Source organism: Odocoileus virginianus, chromosome 12 (assembly GCF_023699985.2).
Source record: "Odocoileus virginianus isolate 20LAN1187 ecotype Illinois chromosome 12, Ovbor_1.2, whole genome shotgun sequence".
NCBI lineage: Eukaryota > Metazoa > Chordata > Mammalia > Artiodactyla > Cervidae > Odocoileus > Odocoileus virginianus.
Genome location: NC_069685.1, coordinates 44,544,584 through 44,563,949, shown reverse-complemented (window position 1 = coordinate 44,563,949; position 19,366 = coordinate 44,544,584). Strand labels below are relative to the sequence as shown.

Below are 19,366 nucleotides of genomic sequence, written 5' to 3'. Positions count from 1 at the left end.
ACTATGACCTACATTATTTTGGTTAACGTAACTATGTGACAGCTAATGAGAATAACTGGTTCTATGGGCAGAGACATGGGCAGGTCACTAGAAATGTTACTGGTGAAGAAAACAGGAAGTTGGAAGGCAATAACTTCAGAATGACAGCTTTGATGTGGAAATAAAATCTCCAACGTTCACTATAGATTCCACATGTTCATGAATGTGTATGTGTATGAGATGTGGACTAATATATGTGTATATTCTACAAGTGTATGATTGGGCATATAAAAGCCTAGAACAAGGTTGAAAAGAACACACAGTTAAAACAGTGGTCATTCCTGATTGGGGGGAGGGATAGGAGACTATAAGATGGGAAACTTCTATGCAATAATTTAAAGGTAATAATATACTCAGCGATCATTCTTACAATTAAAATTCACAATAAAAGGAGGCCATTAAGTTGTTGACCTCAACCAAGTGATGTGTCAACCTATGGCAAATATGTATTTTCATAGCAGACATCATTAGTCTGGTAGGGCCAGACTCTGCATTTATTGTGTAATGAAGTTGCATTTCCCTAGAGGATTAAGCCTCGGAGTCAGAGCAAGACAGAAACGGCATAAAGTTCATTACTTTAAAAATTTTCCTTAATTGTCCAAAAAGTATAGTGTACGTGGTTTCATATGTCCAATCAACACAGTGATCTTTCAGACTTGAATGCTGAAGAATCATTGGGATGGGACTTCCCTGCTGGTCCAGTGGGTAAGAATCCACCTGCCAATGCAGAGGACATGGGTTTGATCCCTGGTCTGAGAAGATTCCACATGCCTTGGGGTAATTGAGCCCATACTCCACAACTATCAAGCCTGCGCGCCCTGAAGTCCATGCTCCACAACAAGAGAAGCCACCACAATGAGAAGCCTGCACACCACAGCCACAGAGTAACTCGAGCTCAGCAACAGAGACCCAGTGCAGCCAAAAAGAATAGCCTAGAAGTAAAATTCTTGAAAAATCATCGAGCTAAAGAGAGAAACCAGACCAAATTCCAGGTGCAGACATCTAGGATAACGCCCTCCAAGTTAAGTACACAATCCCTATGAGCCAATGGCTGGAGAGACATCCGTATATGATTTCTAATCTAATATTTTGTGTCTCAAGTTTAAAGCATGCTAAACGATATGTCCAGTGTTGCAGAATTAAGTAAAATAACGAAGTTTCATCTTCCTGGTGTTCATTTCCAAAGATAGTTCTTAAATTAATTACAGCCCAATTGCATTTTATGAGGCTTTCTTTCATTTTTTAAAAAACTTTTATTGGAGCAGAGTTGATTTACAATGTTGTGTTAGTTTCAGGTGTATAGCAAACTGACTCAGTTATACATATACGTATATCCACTTTTTTTTAGATTCTTTCCTGATATCGGTCACTGCAGAGTTTTGAGCAGAGTTCCCTGTGCTATACAGTTGGTCCTTATGTTAGTCATCTATTTTATATATAGTAGTGTGTATATAACAACCCCAACCTCCCAACTTATTCCTTAGTAACCAGGAGGCTTTCTCAACAGAGACTACATCTTGTCTGTACTCTTTCCATTTGGCTCTCCTCACAATGATCTGGAATAATTACAATTCTCTTATTTTCATTTTTTTCTTCCAGACTTTTTGTCTTAATCTGAGCTACTGAACCCAGTCTGCCATCTCTCCCCGCCTCCCCTACCTGGAGGGGCCTATTTTTAAGAAACATATTCCTTACTTTTATACCAGCAGGTAGGCAATAGAAGAAGATGCTCAGTAAAACTTGGGGGCGTAGGCTACAAAGTTGGAACTCAAGATCTTTGCAGGGTTGATTTTGACTTGACTATTAAAGAGAGTCTGGTCTTCCCAGGTGGCTCAGTGGTGAAAGAATCTGCCTGCCGCTTCAGGAGAAGAAAGGGATGCAGATTTGATCCCTGGATCAGGAAGATCCTCTGGAGGAGGAAATGGCAACCTACTCCAGTATTCTTGCCTGAGGAATCCCATGGGCAGAGGAGTCTGGTGGGCTACAGTCCATAGGGTCACAAAAAGTCAGACACAACTAAGCATGCAAACGATTAAGATAGCCCATGGGCTGCAGAATCCCTTCCAGTGGCTCTCAGACTCCCTCTGGGGTCTTGTATCACTGGGAAGTGGGAGTTGGAGGGGCAAGAAGATCTTTGGGAGAAAGACTCAGGAATGGCTATGAGGTTATGGTAGAGCAATGATTCGTGGCCTGAGAAGTGGCTGGGAGGCTGGGGAAGGTCAAAGTAAGCATCACATCCGAGGCAGAAGGTGGAAGAGTTTGCTGCAGGGAATCAGAAAGACAGACTGAATGGGTTTGGAGAAGCCCAGGTGAGAAAATCAGAAGGTTAGGGGAGATGGAGGAAGAAACTAATATGATTCCACGGCACAGCCTGTGGTGGGGAGGAAGAAATGCAGCTGAGATGATTAGAGCATGCCTGTCACACAGTATGGGGTTTATAATTAGGACTGACTTATATACACAACCATGCATAAAATAGATAGCTGTTGAGGATGTATATCACAGGGAGCTCATCTCGGTGCCCACTGGGAACCCAGCAGGGTGAGATGGTGGGGGGGGGGGGGAGAGGTCCAAGAGGGAGGAGATATATGTATACATATAGCTGATTCACTTTGTTGTACAGCAGAAACTCATACAACATTGTAAAGCAGTTACACTTCAAAAAAAGGAATGTAAATATGTCTAATTGAGCCACAACATCGTAAATCAGCTATGTGCATGCTCAGTCGCTCAGTCATGTCTGACTCTTTGCAATCCCATGGACTGTAGCCAGCCAAGCTCCTCTGTCCATGAGCTTTCCCAGGCAAAATTACTAGGTTGGCCATTTCCTCCTCCAGGGGATCCTCCCAACCCAAGGATCAAACCTGTGTCTCCTGCATCTCCTGCATTAGTAGGTAGATTCTTTACCACTCCATCACCTTGGGAGCCCCCGAATCAACTATACTTCAATCAAATTTTATAAAGAGATTTTATAGAGAGACATGGGAGAACATTAGTAAAGGACAAACTTATTTCTACTGGTGCTATTCACACTTTTTGTATGAGTCAGCAAAACAAACTCATTCTGATCAGTGACAGGAGAAACGATGCTTCCTCTCCCACTTCCCAAACATAGCCCTAATGTGGTCAGCAGAGCACACAACAAAAGAAATTCATCATCATCTTCCCCCCTAGCCTGCCTGAGCAAAGCAAATGATGATGCCTGGGCAGACAAAGCTCCTCATAAAAAGAGGGAGCTACCCACATACGCCTCTTATTGCCAGTCCAATCACACCCATGAGAGTGAATGAGGGTGATCCATCCTTTAAAGAGATTCTTTAGCTAGAGAAAGGCAGGGTTAATTACCAGAGGAAAAGGACCAGCAAGCACACTTCAACCTTATTCTTGAGCATCTCAGTTCCAGACTCAGATTTATAAACTTTACTTCTGGTTCCTTATAACCTGCACCACTTGTCCTTGATATAGACGAACATAGAAAAATGAAAGTAGAAACACTCAGAGAGTTCAGTTGGTATTACTGAGGATTAAAAAGATGTTATTTTTTATTTTTATTTTTTTATTTTTATTTTTTCAAAAAAATGTTGCTAAGGGTTTTATTTCTAACAAGAGGAAAATAATAAAATAAAATTAAAATAGGCTTCAGTTGGAACCAAGTTTCTTGTTTTGCCTTTTTTCTTTTGAACAAATTAATTACACACCAACAATCTTCTTTTATTACAACATGAACCCAGGAGGAGGAAAGGAGACAGGGCAGGACATGGAGGGAAGGTCAAGGTGGTAATGAGGACAAGCACCAAAAGCTTTCTTCAGATCTCAGGGAGCCCTCCTCAGCTCCCCAACCAGATTTATTTAAAATAATAAACTGTGAGCACAGCTATGTGAAGTTTCCTCCTCCTGGGTGGAAGTCAGGGGAAGGGAGAAGGAGGTGAGGGGAGGGACGGAGGCAGGAGAAGGGGGGAGGAGGAGGAAGAGTGAGAGGGGGAGGTGAGGTTAGTGTAGCATGGCCTGGCCAGGGCCACAACTGGGGAGAGAAGGGAGAGGAGATTCCCCCAGCTTGCATATGCACTGGCTGTCTCTCTGGAATGGTGCTGGCCCAGTCCCAGCCACCCCCCTGCCACCTGCCCATCCGTCTATCTGCCTCAGGTGTCTAGGAATGCTGGTTAGAGGCTACCAGGGAGGGGGACTCCAGGGGCCAGCCCCCAGGGGCTGAGGTCTGAACAATACCTTGGAGTCAGAATGTAAAAGTCAAGGGACTCAGGGGTGGGCTGGGGTGGTCATCCCCCCTACTCGCCCACCTCCCAAGAAGCAGGCTTGATGGTCAGAAAGAGGATCCTTGAGGCCAAGGGGTCTCTGTTGGGGTCTGTGCTAGGCTCAGCCACTGTCACAGCTGTTGCTGAGGCGGCTGCTGTGAGCAGGGCACAGGGGAGTCAAAGTGGGAAAAGGGCCCGAGGAGCCTGAACTGGCCCCCAGTGCAGGCTCCAAGCCATTCTCCTGGGCGCTGGGGCTGTCAGTGGTGGGCAGGGGTGGGGGTGGGCCCTCACCACCAGTCTCCTCCTCCAGCTCCTCCTCCTCCGGGGCCTCCTCGGCCTCTGGCCCTGAGCTCCGTACCCTCTTTGGCTCTAGCTCCTCTCGGGCTGGGTCATCACCCTCCCCACCCCGATCTGCTTTCCGCCGCCGCCGCCTCTCCAGTGCCCGGCCCCGTGCTCGGCTCCCATGGCGCTCTGCCTTCTCCAGCTCCAGAAGTGTGCGGATCCGCTCCACGTCTGGAGGCTGCCCAGCCTGCAGCAGCTGCCAGATGCTCTGGTTCTCATCCAGGGTCACCTCAAGCAAGTCCCCCTCCAACATGAGCTCCTCTAGGGGGGCCCGGGTTGCCTCAGGCAGCTCCAACACAGGGCCAGTCAACTGTGGCAACAGCGAGGACAGCAGCTCCAGGTCTGAGCCCTCCCCCGGGGCTACCTTCTCAGGACTGGTCATGCTGTCTCCATTCTCTAGCAACCCCTGCACCTTAGGCATATCCTTGCCACTGCCTTCTCTGAGAGGGTCAGAGGCAGGGGCTGAAGGGTAGGTAGGGGGCTCCTCGGGCCTGGGTTCAGCCTGCAGCCGCTGGCGAAGCTCAGCCAGCCGTCCCAACAGAGCAGTCACATCCTCAGAGGCCAGAGCCTGCCTTGCACGGCCTTGCCAGCTGATGGCCCTCTCTGTGAGGCACTGTAGGGCCTCACCCTCAGGCAGCCGCACAGGCAGTCTCTGCAGTGCTACCAGCAGTGCCAAGATGGTCTCCAGGCGTGGGCGCCGTGAGCGCATGCACAGCGGACACAAGAATTTGGTGTCCCACTCCCACCAGGCCAGCAGTGGGGATGGGGTGGGACTGGGCCTTAGGGAACTGAGGAGGCGGGGTACCGACACACATCGCCCATGGAACCAGTCCTGACACAGGTCACACTGCAGAGCTCCCACCCCGGCTGGCACCTGCCCACACACACAGATGGAGGTTGCAGAGGAAGCTGTGGTCGATGATGCCAGTGGGCTGGGTTTGGTGGAGTTGGTGCGACGTAGCTGCAGGATTCCCTCCTTCTCCTTCTGTTCCCCCTCCTTGAAGGCCACGATCACAGAGCCTGGGTCCCTGAGGTCCTGCGCAGATAGCCCCAGCAGCTCTGTGTCAGATTTGTACAACCCCAGCTCCTTCTCCATCCAACGGCTGCGCTTGGTGCTGTCTGAGCCGGCATCTGCACACGGGCAAAGCACCTCCAGCAGAGTGTAGCAAGAATTCTTGAGGAAGGTCTTGGAGGCCTTCTCCCTCCAGGAGTGCGCTGTCAGTACCTGCAGCTCTAGCTGTCTCAGTTCCTCCAACCCCACAGGTAGGTCCCGGCCTACAGCCACCAGACCCTCCAAGTCATCCAGGCAGGGGTAGTGATCACCATTTTGGATCTCGTCCACATCAGCAATCCAAGCCCGGGCCTTAGCAAGAGCCTCCTTGAGAGCCTGGATGTTGGGCAGGTGAACAGGGATGTTTTCTGCCTCATGAATTATGGCCTCAAGCGTGGCTGGTGGATGCTTCTGCCTGGCCTCCAGGCAGAGATGGGCCTTCTCCTCCCAGCGTTCGGCAATGGTCAGTAGCTCCTGCAGTTCGGCTTGGGCCTTGTCCACAACAGGGCTAGGGGCCACACTGGCACCTGCTACCAACAGTCCCCGCATGACAGCCAGGGTGCCTCTTCGGGCTGAGGGGGCCAGTGTGCGTTTAACCTCATCCAGCCATTGTGCCTGTTCCACCTGCCGCTGGAGCTGCTGGGCTTCAGGTACCTCCACTCCAAGCTGCCGCCCTCTCTCCAGCAGGGACTGCAGGAGCCCTGGACTGGACGGCAATGAGGCCAGAGCCTCACAGGCCTCAGCTTGGTAGGCTTCCACCTGTTCCAGAATACCCTTGACATCCCCAATCTGGTGCATGGCACAAGGCAAGTTGTTCATCTGCTCCAGAAAGGCCCGGAGCTCAGCAAGGGTCATCTGCAGACCAGCCATCCTGTGGGGGCCAGCTTCCTGGCCGCTGACCAGCCCCAGAGCCCGGGACACGCAAGCCTCTGCCTCACTCAGACAGTTCTTTAGTCGCTGCAGCAGCTCACTGTTAGGAAACCTCCGCTCACGGGCCTCTGACTCTAGTGCCCTCAGCTCTTCAAGGCTGCGCTTCCGCCCATCCTCCACCTCCAGGGCCACTCGCACTTTGTTGGCCCACGTGTCAAAGGACTCAGCCCGGACCTTCAGCTTATGGAGCATGGCAGGGAGCTCATCCAAGGTGTACCGATACCTCAAGTACTGCCGGCTACTGGAGCACTTGCAGAGATCATTGATGTGGGAAAGGCAGACAAGGCCGTCAGGGCAGTCATAGCAGGCTAGGGCTGATAGAAAGCACGTGGTCTTGCACTTGATGCACTGGCGTTCATCATCCGGGAGCAGCTCAAAAGCTTCTCGCTCAGCTTCGGTGATGCCCTTCTCCAGCAGGGCCTTTCGTAGACGCCGCTCCTCCTGCACCATGATGAACATCTCCTTATGCACAGCTGCTGCTAGGTTCAGGTCCAGCTTCTCTGGACAAGCAGCCATCTTGCAGATGAGCTCCTCATGGGAGAAGACACAATATCTTCGGAGTCGGCGGTAGTGCTCAATGCACTGGCGACCAGCTGGCAGCCAGTCAGCAGTGCAAAAGTTGACAGCCTCAGCAAAGTTGTAGCCTTGGTTAAAGCCACTGTGGTAAGCACGAGGGAAGGTAATGACAAATTCTCCTGCACACTGGTTTGTACGGACAACCGGCACACCATGGGACATGAGGGTGTTGGGATTCATGAGGGTAACAAGCTGGTGCAGAAGGTCAGGCTGGCTATCAAAGAGCTCAGGTGTCAGCTTCTTCATCACCTCTTCCAAATGTTCTGCTGCAAGTGAGGGTACCCCATACCAGGTCTTCGGCTCACCCCAGTGGAGGTAGTTAATGGAGTAACTCCAGTGATCCTCAATATGCCAACAAAAGGCTGAGAAGACCATGCCCACATAGAGCCAGGGCACCTTCATGCCAGAGATATCTGCATTGATGTGGCACAGTACAGACTGTTCCAACACTGGCATCACATTCAGGTTCCAACCACTCGTAGCATACTCCTCCTCCTCAGGGGTTAGGTGCCGCTTACTGTCACTGACGGGGAACCCGCTACCAAATTCTTTGGAATGGATGTCAGCCCCATACTCAACAGTTACATCTTCCTCAATGCTATTCACCAGCCGCCAGAATTCCTTCTCCACAAGTTCTGTGGGTACCATGTGTACAGGCATGTTGAAGTAATCGGCTTTAAAGGAGTCAGCCATCTCGCCAAAGCTCTGCAGAGTGTATTCCCGGGTAGCCTGCTCAAAGCCAAAGGCTTCAGGGGGGCGCTTACACTCCGCCATGACACACTTTGGACACCGCCAGACACCCTTGGGAATCTCAGGCAAAGGAGGCAACAAGCAGAAGATGTGGTAGTTGTCATCACAGCCATCACACAGCAGGAGCTTGTCATCTTCATCCCCTCGGGAACACATTCGGCACACATATGACTCAATAAACTGGGCATTGCTGTGGTTCCTCCTGAGCCTCATGGTCATCTTGGTGCAGGGCTCTGGGCTGTGACTCAGCTCCTCCTTGCTCTCCAGGAAGGTCTTGGGTGAGGTTGACTCCACCTTCATGTCCCCGCCTGACTCCTCCTTCACCACTACAGTAGGGGGACACTCGGGCCCTTCCTTAGCTTTCTTCCGCAGAGTCTTATCCTTGGCCATGAGGCCTAGGCCCATCATCTTGGGGCCTGCCCCATAGATCTGAAGCTTCTTTAGCTCAGGATTCTTTTCAATGTCTTCCTCTGTGGGTTCCGGATCAGGCTGCAGTCTCTTGGCTCGCCGACCATAGCTGTTGAACTTGGAGGGCTGCACAGACTGTCGAAGGGGGATACTGTGAGGTTTATATTCCTTGTCTTTCTCCTCATTATCAAATGGACGTGTGTTGCACTGCACCAGGTTGGCTCCAGACTGGTACATCTCATAGGGGTAAACGATGCGTTCATAGTGGGAGCGCAGCAGGGAGCCAATGTTTTTGCCTGGTGGGTAGTTGAGGCGCTGGGCCACCCGAGCCCATCGACGGTCCTTGCAGATGGCTTCATAGCCACCTTCCTCCACCACGATTTTGCTGAGGCTGGAGAGGTCCAAGATCCGCCGTTCTACATTGGGAATCTTTAAGGAAGAGCCCTGGATTTCCCAGAATTTGGCAATCTGATCCAAGTAGTTCAGTTTCACTCTCGTCTGGGCCTCTAGTTCATTCAGCCTCTGGATTCGGGGAGTAAACCTGAAGTTGTCCACTTCAACAGCAAAGGGTGGCTGCCAGTCCGCGGGTGGGCGGATCTTGCAAATGCCAGACTTCTCGGCGATGGGCCTGATTCTCGCAATGTAGCCAAGAGGGTCTCGGAACTCCGCCCAGCTAGGCTCGAACACCGGGCACTCCGGCGGCGGTAGGAAGTCGTCAGACCCCGGCTCCATGGTGCGCCCTCGGACTGGGGGGCTCGGACCGCCCTTAAGGACTCATGGCGGACGCCGCTGTACGAAGCCGAGGCACTGCTCGGAGACTAGGCCCTAAGCGGGGCGGCCGCCGCCCGCTGAGGGCCCAGGGGACGTGTAGCTGCCGCGATCTGAGAGGTTCAGGCTGACGCTGCTCTATCGCCTCTTCGCCCCGCTCCGTTCGTTCCAAACTCTGCCGCTGCCTCCCAACTACCGCAGCCTTCACCCCCACAGTTACCTCCCAACCGCCGCGGCCGTTAGTGCCGCCGCCGCCATCTTGGTTTCTCACCGTCAAGACGTTATTTTTTAATAATGTATAATTATGAATAATAGAGACACACACGGACTTCCTGTGGCGCTAGTGGTAAAGAATCCACTCGCCAATGCAAGAGATATAAGAGGTGTCGGTTTGATTTCTGGGTCAGGAAGATCCACTGGAGGAGGGCATGGCAATCCACTCCAGTATTCTTGCCCAGAGAGCCCACGGACAGAGGAGCCTGGCGGGCTACAGAGTCTGACATAACTGAAGCAACTTAGCGCTTACACAGGCATGCACAGACATACACACGATTAACCATGGCATTGTGTGGAAGAGAGGGATCGGGTGGAGAGGGCGGTGGGAGGGGGGATCGGGATGAGGAACACAGGTAAATCCATGGCTGATTCATGTCGATGTATGACAAAACCCACTACAATATTGTAAAGTAATTAGCCTCCAACTAATAAAAAAAAGAAAAAGAAAAAAAAAGAAAATGTAGAGAAGAAAGCAAAATAAAGAGAGAAAATTTTTTCCTGGCTTCTGATTTCCAAAAGTCTACACTGGAATAAAAAAAAAAAGATACAGCCAATGTTAAGGGTTGAAGGAATACTCAGTGAGTAATGGCAAGTATCCTTTAATTTCCTGAATTTGCTTCCTCTAGCCAAGAAGAGGGGAAGACAGTCAGTGGCGAAGTGGGGTGGGCTTCACACAGAGTCTTAGACTTCAAGCTAAGGAGAGATGAGTGTGAGAGCAGTGAAGTGGCTCCATTTCTTGCTTCCTGGGGCAGTTCCCAGGAATGTGAAGAGTCTCCAAAGATAAGATTTTCTTGAGGTTTCACTAGGCTGACAGAGTATCCTTTACATGTGCCATGCCCTGGGTTGTAGAGAAGCAGCAGAAATATTCTTGTGTGCTCAGGATGGCTTGGAAGTAGTCAAGGGAGCTTCTGGACCTGAAAAGATGCTTCACTATACAGATGAGGGTAAAAAGCTTCTCCTAGTGGACTGCTTGCATGGAGACTTTCATGGACCAATGTGTAAAAGCCAGATGGGAGAGTTGGCATCTCAGAAGATGCTTGCAAGAACATGTTCTATGCATTCAGATGTCCTCATCTCCAGACACTTTGGAATATATATTCTGGGACTTCCCGCTAAGTAAAAAACCCAAGAAGAAAAGGGGAGGTGGATGAGATTAGATTTCTGATAACTAGCCTAGAAGAAACTTGGAAACTTGAAAGAAAAAATTGACTTATTGAAAAGCAATAAAAAATACTGATCTTGCATCTTGACATTTATGGCTCAGGACACTATTTCCATGGATGGATCATGAACATTTATGTAATCAGAATACAGTGAGTGATATGGACTCAAATTCAATGCTTCTACCATGATTCAGAACACACTGTAAGATTTTCAACACCTCAAATACAAATTATATATATGGGGAAATCAACAGCTGGCAGATCTTTATGTCTAGTTCCTAATCTGCACAACAAAAGTCATTAGAGGAAATATTTTATGAAGTGAAACAATGCAATCAAGCTTATCATAAAACTCATCAATTGCCTGCCATGTGTTAGGGACTTGGGGCTCAAGCAATGAAGGCATCACGGGGAGGCATAGGGCCAGAGTTTTTCTCACTAACCCTGTCCAGACAGCCAACCTTCATTCTCACCATGGGGGCTTGGTGGACAGTTGACATGAGCAAGGACAACAGGAGGGACTCTGGGAGAGCCGAGCATTTCTTACGCAGAAAACAAAGCACCTCACACTGATTTCTGAGATGCCTGGACATCCAAGTCCTAAGCAATTTTATTCATTCTCTCTCTCCACCCTGCCTCTCTTTCTTAATATATCCCCCCACCCTACTGCAGGTGGTTGGCTATCTCTAGTCTGCTAATTCAGTTACCACCTGACAGTCACCTTTCCACTTTTCAACATTTTGTTGCAATCTCTCATGACTGTTTACTCTTTTCTTCAGTTTGATGGGTTTTTTGAAAAACAAAACCAAAAAAACTTCACTGCTGTGATGGTTAATTTTATGGATCAGCTTGACTGGGCTTTGGGGTCCCCAGATAGTTGGTTAAACATTATCCTGAGTGTTTCTGTGAGAGTATTTTTGGATGAGAGTGACGATGAAAGCAGACTGCTCTCCATAACATGGTGGGTCTCATCCAGTCAGTCGAAGGCCTGAATGGAACAAAAAGAACGGCCTCTACTGAGCGAGACAGAATTCTCTTGCAGACTTCATTTGCAACAACAGCTCTTCCTGGCGCAGCAGAAGACAGCCTCTAGACTCAAACTGCAACACTGGCAGCTTATATCCTCAGTCTGCTAGTCTACCCTGCAGATTCCAGACTTGCCAGACTCCATAATTTTTCTTTATAATAAGTCTCTTTGTATGTATGTGTATATATACATATATAATTCTCTCTCTCTCTGTGTATATATATATATATATATATATATATATACACACACACACATACACATATATGTTTAAAAGTAAAAAAGTATAGGCAGGCACACCTCATTTCATTCTGCTTTGCTTTATTATGTTTTCAGATACTATGTTTTTGTGTGTGTGTGGTTTTTTTCTTTTTTTTTTTTTTTTTACAAATTCAAGGTTTGTGGCAACCTTGTATTCAGCAAGTCTGTCAATGCCCCCCTTTTCCAATAGCACTTGCTCATTTTGTGTCACTGGGTCCCATTTTGGTTAATCTCGCAAACGTTTGCAGTATTATTATATTTGTTACATTTATTTGTGGTCAGTGATCTTTGATGTTGTAACTATGACTTCCTGAAGATCCAGATGACCGTTAATGTTTTTAGAATTTTATTTATTTTTGACCGCACTGCACTGGCTTTTCTCTAATGCAGTGAGCATGGGCTACTTTGTAGCTTCAGTGAACAATATTCTCATTGCTGTGGTTTTTCTTGTTGCAGAGCGCTGGGCTCTAGGGTGTGTGGGCTTCAATGGTTGCAGTTCCCGGGCTTGAGAGCACAGGCTCACTAGTTGTGGTGCATGTGCTGAGTTGTTCTGCAGTATTTGGGATCTTCCCAGACCGGGAACTGAACCCATGTCTTCTGCATTGGCACGTGGATTCTTTACCACTGCGTCACCAGGGAAGTCCCACAATTTTCATTAATAAAGTATTTTTGAATTAAGGTACGTTCAGTATTATTTTAGACATGAGGCTGTGTACACAGTAGACTAGAGTATGGTATAAATATAACTTATGTAAGCACTGGGAAACTATAAAATTCATGTGATTCACTTTATTGTGATATTTGCTTTATTGCAGAGGTCTGCAACCAAACGCACAATATCTCTGAGGTGTGCCTGTATATATACTACTGGTTCTGTTTCACTGGATCACCTTGACTAATACAATAGTAAATGTAAGTAAACAACTTGTCATAGAAGTCTAGATTTGGTAACAAGAAAGCCTTTGGATTGCATTGTATGTGTTGGGAGAATCTGAATGCATTATCCCATTTAAACCTCCCAATGGTGTTGTAGAGAGATGCTTAGATTGGATAACTGGTTTGCCAAAGGGAAAATGGCAGTACAAGTATTTTTTATATTAAAAATGTTTTCAGCTCTATTGAAGTATAATGAATATAACTACAATTGTAGTTATATTTAAAGTGCAGACTATGATGATTTAATGTATATATAATTGTGAAATGATTACCACAGTCAAGCTAACACATCTATCATCTCACACAGTTATCCTTTCTAAAAAAGGATACTTTAGATCTATTCTTAGTATATTTCAAATGCACAATGCATAACTATTAACTATAGTCACCACACTGCCCCCAGAACTTGTTCACTTAATAACTATAAGTTTGGACCTTGGGTCAACATCTTCCCATCCCCCACCCCCAGATACTGATAACCACCATTCTACTCTCTGTTTCTATGAGTTCAACTCTTCTTTTTTTAAATTCCTTGTTTTAGATTCCACATATAAGTGATAGCAAAGAGTGTTTGTGTTTCTCTGTCCAGCTTATTTCACAGTCTCATACCCTTGGAAGGAATGCAAGTTGGTACAGCTATTATGAAAAACAGAATGGAGTTTCCCCCCACTCCCTAACTTAAAATAGACCTACCACCTCTCTCCAATGATCCTACTTCTGGGTATACATCCAAAGGCAACGAAATCAGTCCTGGAAGAGATATCTGCACCCCTGTGTTTACTGCAGCCTTATTCATAACAGCCAAGGTAGGAAGCAACCTAAATGTCCATTGATGGATGAACGGATAAAGAAAATGCACTATATGTATTCAGTCATAAAAAAGCAGGAAATTCTGCCATTTGTGACAACAGAACAGATATTTTAATCTAAGTACACCACACCAGAGTTACCTCTCTGATCACCTCTAAGTCACCTTTACATTCCATTCTAGAAGCAACAAGATATCATTTGGGCAGAATCAAAGAATTTTCTGTGTTAAGTACTTTGACTTCATGCTTTTCACAGTCATGCAGCCTCATTAGTGGACAAGTATCAGAAGCTTCCGAACCATCCTACTGTTTCTATGGCTGAGGTGACTCTGAATAAAACCTGTAATTCTGTCTTATTGAAGTTCCCTACACCTCCCCCAACAAGTTCCATAATGTCCTGGGTGTGTAAGGTACTTTAAGGTGTCTGAGAAAGAAAAGGCACCCACGTCTTCCAAATGAAACATAAATAATCGCTCAACCTGTATTCTTTCGAAAAACCTGAGGCAGAGGTTATGTGCTGTGAAACATGAGAGTATGCTAGCCCCTGGGCAGGAGTGCAGAAAAAGTGGGGAGAAACAGGAATGATGGAAACTGGCATGAACATGCAGTCTGCTGTTCATGACCAACTGCAGCTGGTCAGTGTTTGACATCAATCATGACAAATTGCTCAAAGTTGCAACACAGACTTTCTTCTGGGACCAGACACATGGATGCTTTTCAGATCCATCCATTTGGGGAGGGATTTATCCACTCGTTTCCACCTTTTGTTGGTCAAAGTTGTGTCCTGAAGGATGCTAACTCTTCTTTGCTTCTGGTATACTTGACCACAAAATCTTATACATTTCAGAATGAACAAGACAACAAGACAGTTCTAGGGCAGGACAGCACAGGCCTAAAGTCAGATGCTGTGTGTATGTGTGTGTGTGTGTGTGTGTGTGTGTGTGTGTGACTCTCCAGAGTCTCTAGGGGGTTTGCCGCTACAGTAGCTGGAAAGAATGGCCCAATGCCCCTGCATGAGGTAGAGCTGAGAAGATCTGAAATGGCACCAACATATATAACTGATACAAATTCTTTAGTCCAGCTCTCTTTCCCTGTTCTCTGAAGACCATGCTGGGTGATTCTGGCCTGGCTAAATCTTCTAGTGGGTACAGACAAGTATCCTGATGATACTGCTTAAGCTCCTGGATCAAGCCATACCTGAAATCTATATGCAGACTGCTTCTTATGGAAGTCAACCGATATCTCTCTTTGGTTTCACCCAGTTGACTGGATTTCTGCCACACGCAACAAAGAGTTTTGACAGTTTAACACTGGACTGATGTCTCTCCAAAGCACATTTTGGTCCAAAACTATATAAAGAAAAACTTGGAGAAAGCTAGGGCAGCTCAGAAAATGTGTTATATGTGACAACTCCTCTCAATTTCCCCCACCCCACCTCTCATCAAACTGGAATTACTGAACAACTGACATTTTTTTAAACTCTTGGAACATGCAGACACTATAAATAAGAGATCATTTTCACATCTTCATTGACACTAGATTTAATTTACTGCTGAGACAAATGGAAGCATTCACTACGTCTTTCTCAGATGTCCTTCAGGATGTTCTCACAGTGGTGCTAAAGAAGAGGAAGCCATCATCTCTATGAAACTTTTGGTGCTGTAAAGTTAAGCAGGTTTCTTCAATGAACCATCCCAGTCTTGACAGCTCCCCAATTGTGCTCCATCATTTTCATAGGCAAGCTTCAGACCTCAAGCACTTTCCTTGTGCTTTCAAAATCCGAAATTAGTCAAACACACAAAGACAGTTTGAGCTCTTTAATGGTTGACAAAAAAAAAGAGTGCAAAAATGAAGAAAAAAAAATAAAACCTCACACCTTTTCTTTTTTTCAAGTCTCTGCACATTTGGAGTTTGGGCACAAAGAAGATTCATAGAATAATGACTGCTTTAATGGGCCTTTCAAGACATATGGGGGAGCCAGCTAATCTCAGAGGCGATGGTGAATACTTGAGCAGCTACTTAATAAAGATGCAGGCATGTGTGGTGTGAGTCCAATACTCCCAAGGCCAATCAATGCTCAGAGAAACTATTAACCCACAGAGCAAGGCACCTTGCCAGACAGTTATCCTGTAAAAGGAGAGAATTCTGAGAGGCATAAAAGTGGGAATGTGGGACTTCCCTGATAGTCCAGTGGTTAAGAATCTGCCTTGCAATGCAAGGGACCCCAGTTCGGTCCCTGGTCCAGGAAGATGCCACATGCCGAACCGAGCAGCTAAGCCTGTGCACCGCGACTACTGAAGCCCATATGCCCTAGAGCCCGTGCTCTGCAACAAGACAAGCCACTGCATTAAGAAGCCCGTGCATAACTAGAGAGGAGTCCCCCTCGCCGCAACTAGACAAAGCTCACGTGCAGCAACACTGACCCACCACAGCCAAACTAAATAAATTAATTTTAAGGAGGGAAAGAAAAAAGGGAATGCCATTGATTCATTCAAGTAAAAAAGACATTCAGTGTTGTTGGCAGCCAGGGCTATGAATGGAAGAAGAGTGCTACAGATAACCCTGGGGCACCTGCCCAACTTAAGACCTCGCTTAGTTGAGTCTGACTCCTTGTGGCCCCATGGACTACAGCCCACCAGGCTCCTCTGTTCATGGAACGTTTCAGGCAAGAATACTAGAGAGGGTTGCCATTTCCTCCGCCAGGGGATCTTCCCGGCCCGGGAATTGAACCTGCATCTCCTGCATTGGCAGGCGGATTCTTTACCACTGGTACCACCTAGGAAGCGCCACTTAAGAGCTTACGCACATACACGTACCTGTTAAGGTCCTTGTATTACTCTCCTGTTGCTGCCACAAGCCTGGCGGCTCAGAACAATGCAAACAGATTCTCTTTCACTTCTGCACGTCAGAAGTATAAAAGCAAGGTGTCCACAGGGCATGTTCCTTCTGGAGGCTCCAGGAGAGAATTTGTCTGCTTACTGTTTCAAACATTAGAGGCAGCCACCATTCCATGGCTCGTGGCCCCGTTTCAACACCACTCCAAACAGTCATTCCCCTCCAGCCTCCTTTTGAAAAATCCCCACATCCGAGTCCTCCTGTAGCCAAATTCTGCTGCTGTCTTCTATCAGGACATTTGTGATCACATCCATACTGATGAACAGGGCAACCCGCTCATGTCACTTCCTTAACAACACTTGTAGAGCCCCTTTTGTCACAGAAGTGGACATTCCCAGGTTCCAGAATCAAGAACATGGATATCTTGTGGCCATTATTAAGTCCACACAGTCTTTTTTTTTTTTAATATTTGTTTATTTATTCAGCTTTGCCAGATTTTAGTTGTAGCACACAGGATCTGGTTCCCTGACCAGGGATTTAACCTAGGCCCCCCGCATCAGGAGCAGAGAGCCTTAGCCACTGGACCACCAGGAAAGTCCTTCCCACACAATCTTGAAAGTAGATGATGGAAATCAATGCACAAACTCCCATTTCAGAAAGGACTGTCCCATTGGAACAAGCCCTGGGTTTTGCTGTGTCATTTATTCAAGCTTCTTGCTAATGCTCGATGCTTTCCAGAGTTTTGTTTCTTAGGTCCCTGTATTAAAAATACTAATATCTGGATCTTCTTCCATGTGTATACTGCATGTCCCTGTATAGAGCTTGGGGGAGGGGTGTGTGGCTCATGGTATTGTTCCAGCTCTTTTGTATCTCAGTATTTATTCAGTAATGTTGAACAAAGATCTTTCATGAGATGTTGAAAGAAAAGAGACTCATACAGGAGACTGAAGTGTCTGTGGTAGTTTACTTCCTCATCAAACTTGTTTCCAAAGCACAGATTTTCCTGAGACTTTCCTGATGGTTCGGTGGCTAAGACTGTGTACCCCCAATGCAGGGGGCCTGGGTTCAATCCCTGGTCAGGGACCTAGATCCCACATGCTGCAACTAAGAGCTCACCTGCTGCAGTGAAGACAGAAGATCCCGTGTGCTGCAACTAAGACCTGGTGCAGCCAAATAAATAAATATTTTTTAAAATGCATAGATGTTCTTCTTATTCTCCAGACTGAGAACCAGAGTGCCCCTGCTGTATGAGGCATGGTTCTGGGGGCTTTTATGTATTATTTAATTCAATCTTCCCTCCTCCCCAAGTCCAGTAGATGGGTATCATTGCCCTATTTAATAAATAACAAAACCGAGGCTTAGGGAGATTCAGTGAAACATCTAACACCAAGAGAGAGTAAGTGGCAGATACAGAATTCACTCTCAGCATTGTCTAAATTCCAGGCCCTGCCTTTCAAGCACCATAATCTATTGCCCCAAATGAAGATGTTGCTGGGAAGGAACAGAATATTTTAGGTAGGTGCATTGTTTTGCTGTCATTTTTAAAAAATTCTTATTTTATACTGGAGTATTGGGCTTCCCTGGTGGCTCAGGCAATAAAGAATCTGCCTGTAAAAGCAGGAAAGCCAGGTTCGATCCCTGGGCTGGGAAGATCCCCTGGAGAAGGAAATGGCAACCCACTCCAGTATTCTTGCCCAGAGAATCCCATGGACAGAGGAGACTGGTGGGCTACAGTCCATGGGGTTGCAAAGAGTTGGACACGACTAAGCGACTAACACACACACACACACACACACACACACACACATACATCGTTGATGAATAATTTTGTGCTTGTTTCAGACATACCACAAAATGATTCAGTCATACATATTCAACTACCTATTCTTTTTCAAATTCTTTTCCCACTTAGGTTATTACATAATACTGAGCAGAGTTCCCTGTGGTATGCAGTAGGTCCTTGTTGGTTATATATTTCAAATATAATAGTGTGTATATGTCAATCCCAACCTCCCACTCTACCACCCCCTCCCCCTCCCCCCCGGTAACCATAAATTCACAGGTGCATTGTTTGAGACCTTCACAGCCCCAAAAGACCTGGAGAGCTACCAACTCTTTTTTTCCCCTTTTTTATCTTGCATTCACAGCATTTATCTAAAGGACATAAACTGAAGCTATGGTGAAGCTTAGCAGATTCGCAGGCTCCAAAGACTTTGCTTAAGAAGAGTCAGAACAGGACTTGTCCATATTCATAAGGCGTGTCTGCCACACTTTCTACGGCTGGGACTGGTGCTTTTGAAGGGCTCTGACTCAGTTAGCCAGCGATGTACAACACGAAGCATTTATTCTCAGCAGCCCTGATGCTTGGGTCAGCTGATGAGGCTCTGCTTCAGGCTGTGGGTCAGCTGGGCTCAGAAGGTCCACAGAACTTGGCTCCAGGCTCCAGATGGCGTTCAGTTCTTCTCCACACATCTCTCAGTCTCCTGGGACCACCAGACTGCATGACATGTTTTTCTCATAATGATGCCAGAAGGACAAGAGGACAAGTCTGGTCACGTAAGCACGTTTCCAGCACCTGCTCTGCTCACATCTGCCACCATCGCCTTGGCCAAAGCAAAATGCATGGCAAAGCTCAAAGCCAATGGGAGAGGAAGTGAACTCCACCTTCTAGGAAGCAGGGAGGCAAATACAAAACTCAGGATGGAGATCTGGGGTCCCAATGTAACATACTACAGTCTGTTCATTTCTGGTTTGTTTTCCTGACAGTGATTCTCTCACTTCTACATCTGCTTTGATGGAAAAAAAGCCAAAAAAATAAAACACATTCTATCCCACTTGCAATTTCTTGCTCTCAACTCCATCCCCACTCCTTAAATTCATCCCCAAGGACTAAGCGTCAATGTTTCCACTTCAGTGCCACCTGATTCTTCATCTGTGCTGTCTCA

The 19,366-nt window shown here is 47.0% G+C and overlaps 2 protein-coding genes and 1 long non-coding RNA gene across 6 annotated transcripts in view; 1 reads left to right on the top strand and 2 right to left on the bottom strand.

Moving 5' to 3' along the window:
• The window catches only part of TMEM132D (transmembrane protein 132D), an 852,888-nt gene that overhangs the window by 206,989 nt on the left and 626,533 nt on the right, over nucleotides 1-19,366 (bottom strand). The gene's annotated exons all lie outside the window — the stretch shown is intronic.
• On the bottom strand, nucleotides 3,730-9,383 carry LOC139037762 (lysine-specific demethylase 5C-like). Of its 2 annotated transcripts, XM_070475066.1 has the most exons (2): nucleotides 4,835-9,383; nucleotides 3,730-4,299 (listed from the first exon to the last, which is right to left on the bottom strand). In XM_070475066.1, exons 1-2 carry the CDS (start codon nucleotides 9,076-9,078, stop codon nucleotides 4,200-4,202), a joined length of 4,344 nt encoding a protein of 1,447 aa, XP_070331167.1. In that variant the 5' UTR covers nucleotides 9,079-9,383; the 3' UTR covers nucleotides 3,730-4,199. The 2 variants fall into 2 exon arrangements, with proteins under 2 accessions (XP_070331167.1, XP_070331166.1); XM_070475065.1 differs by having other exon boundaries at nucleotides 4,220-9,383.
• Nucleotides 9,401-19,255, top strand: LOC110132407 (uncharacterized). Its single transcript, XR_011490651.1, has 4 exons — nucleotides 9,401-9,497; nucleotides 12,657-12,753; nucleotides 17,865-17,936; nucleotides 18,569-19,255. It is a non-coding gene; the product is annotated as an uncharacterized lncRNA (long non-coding RNA).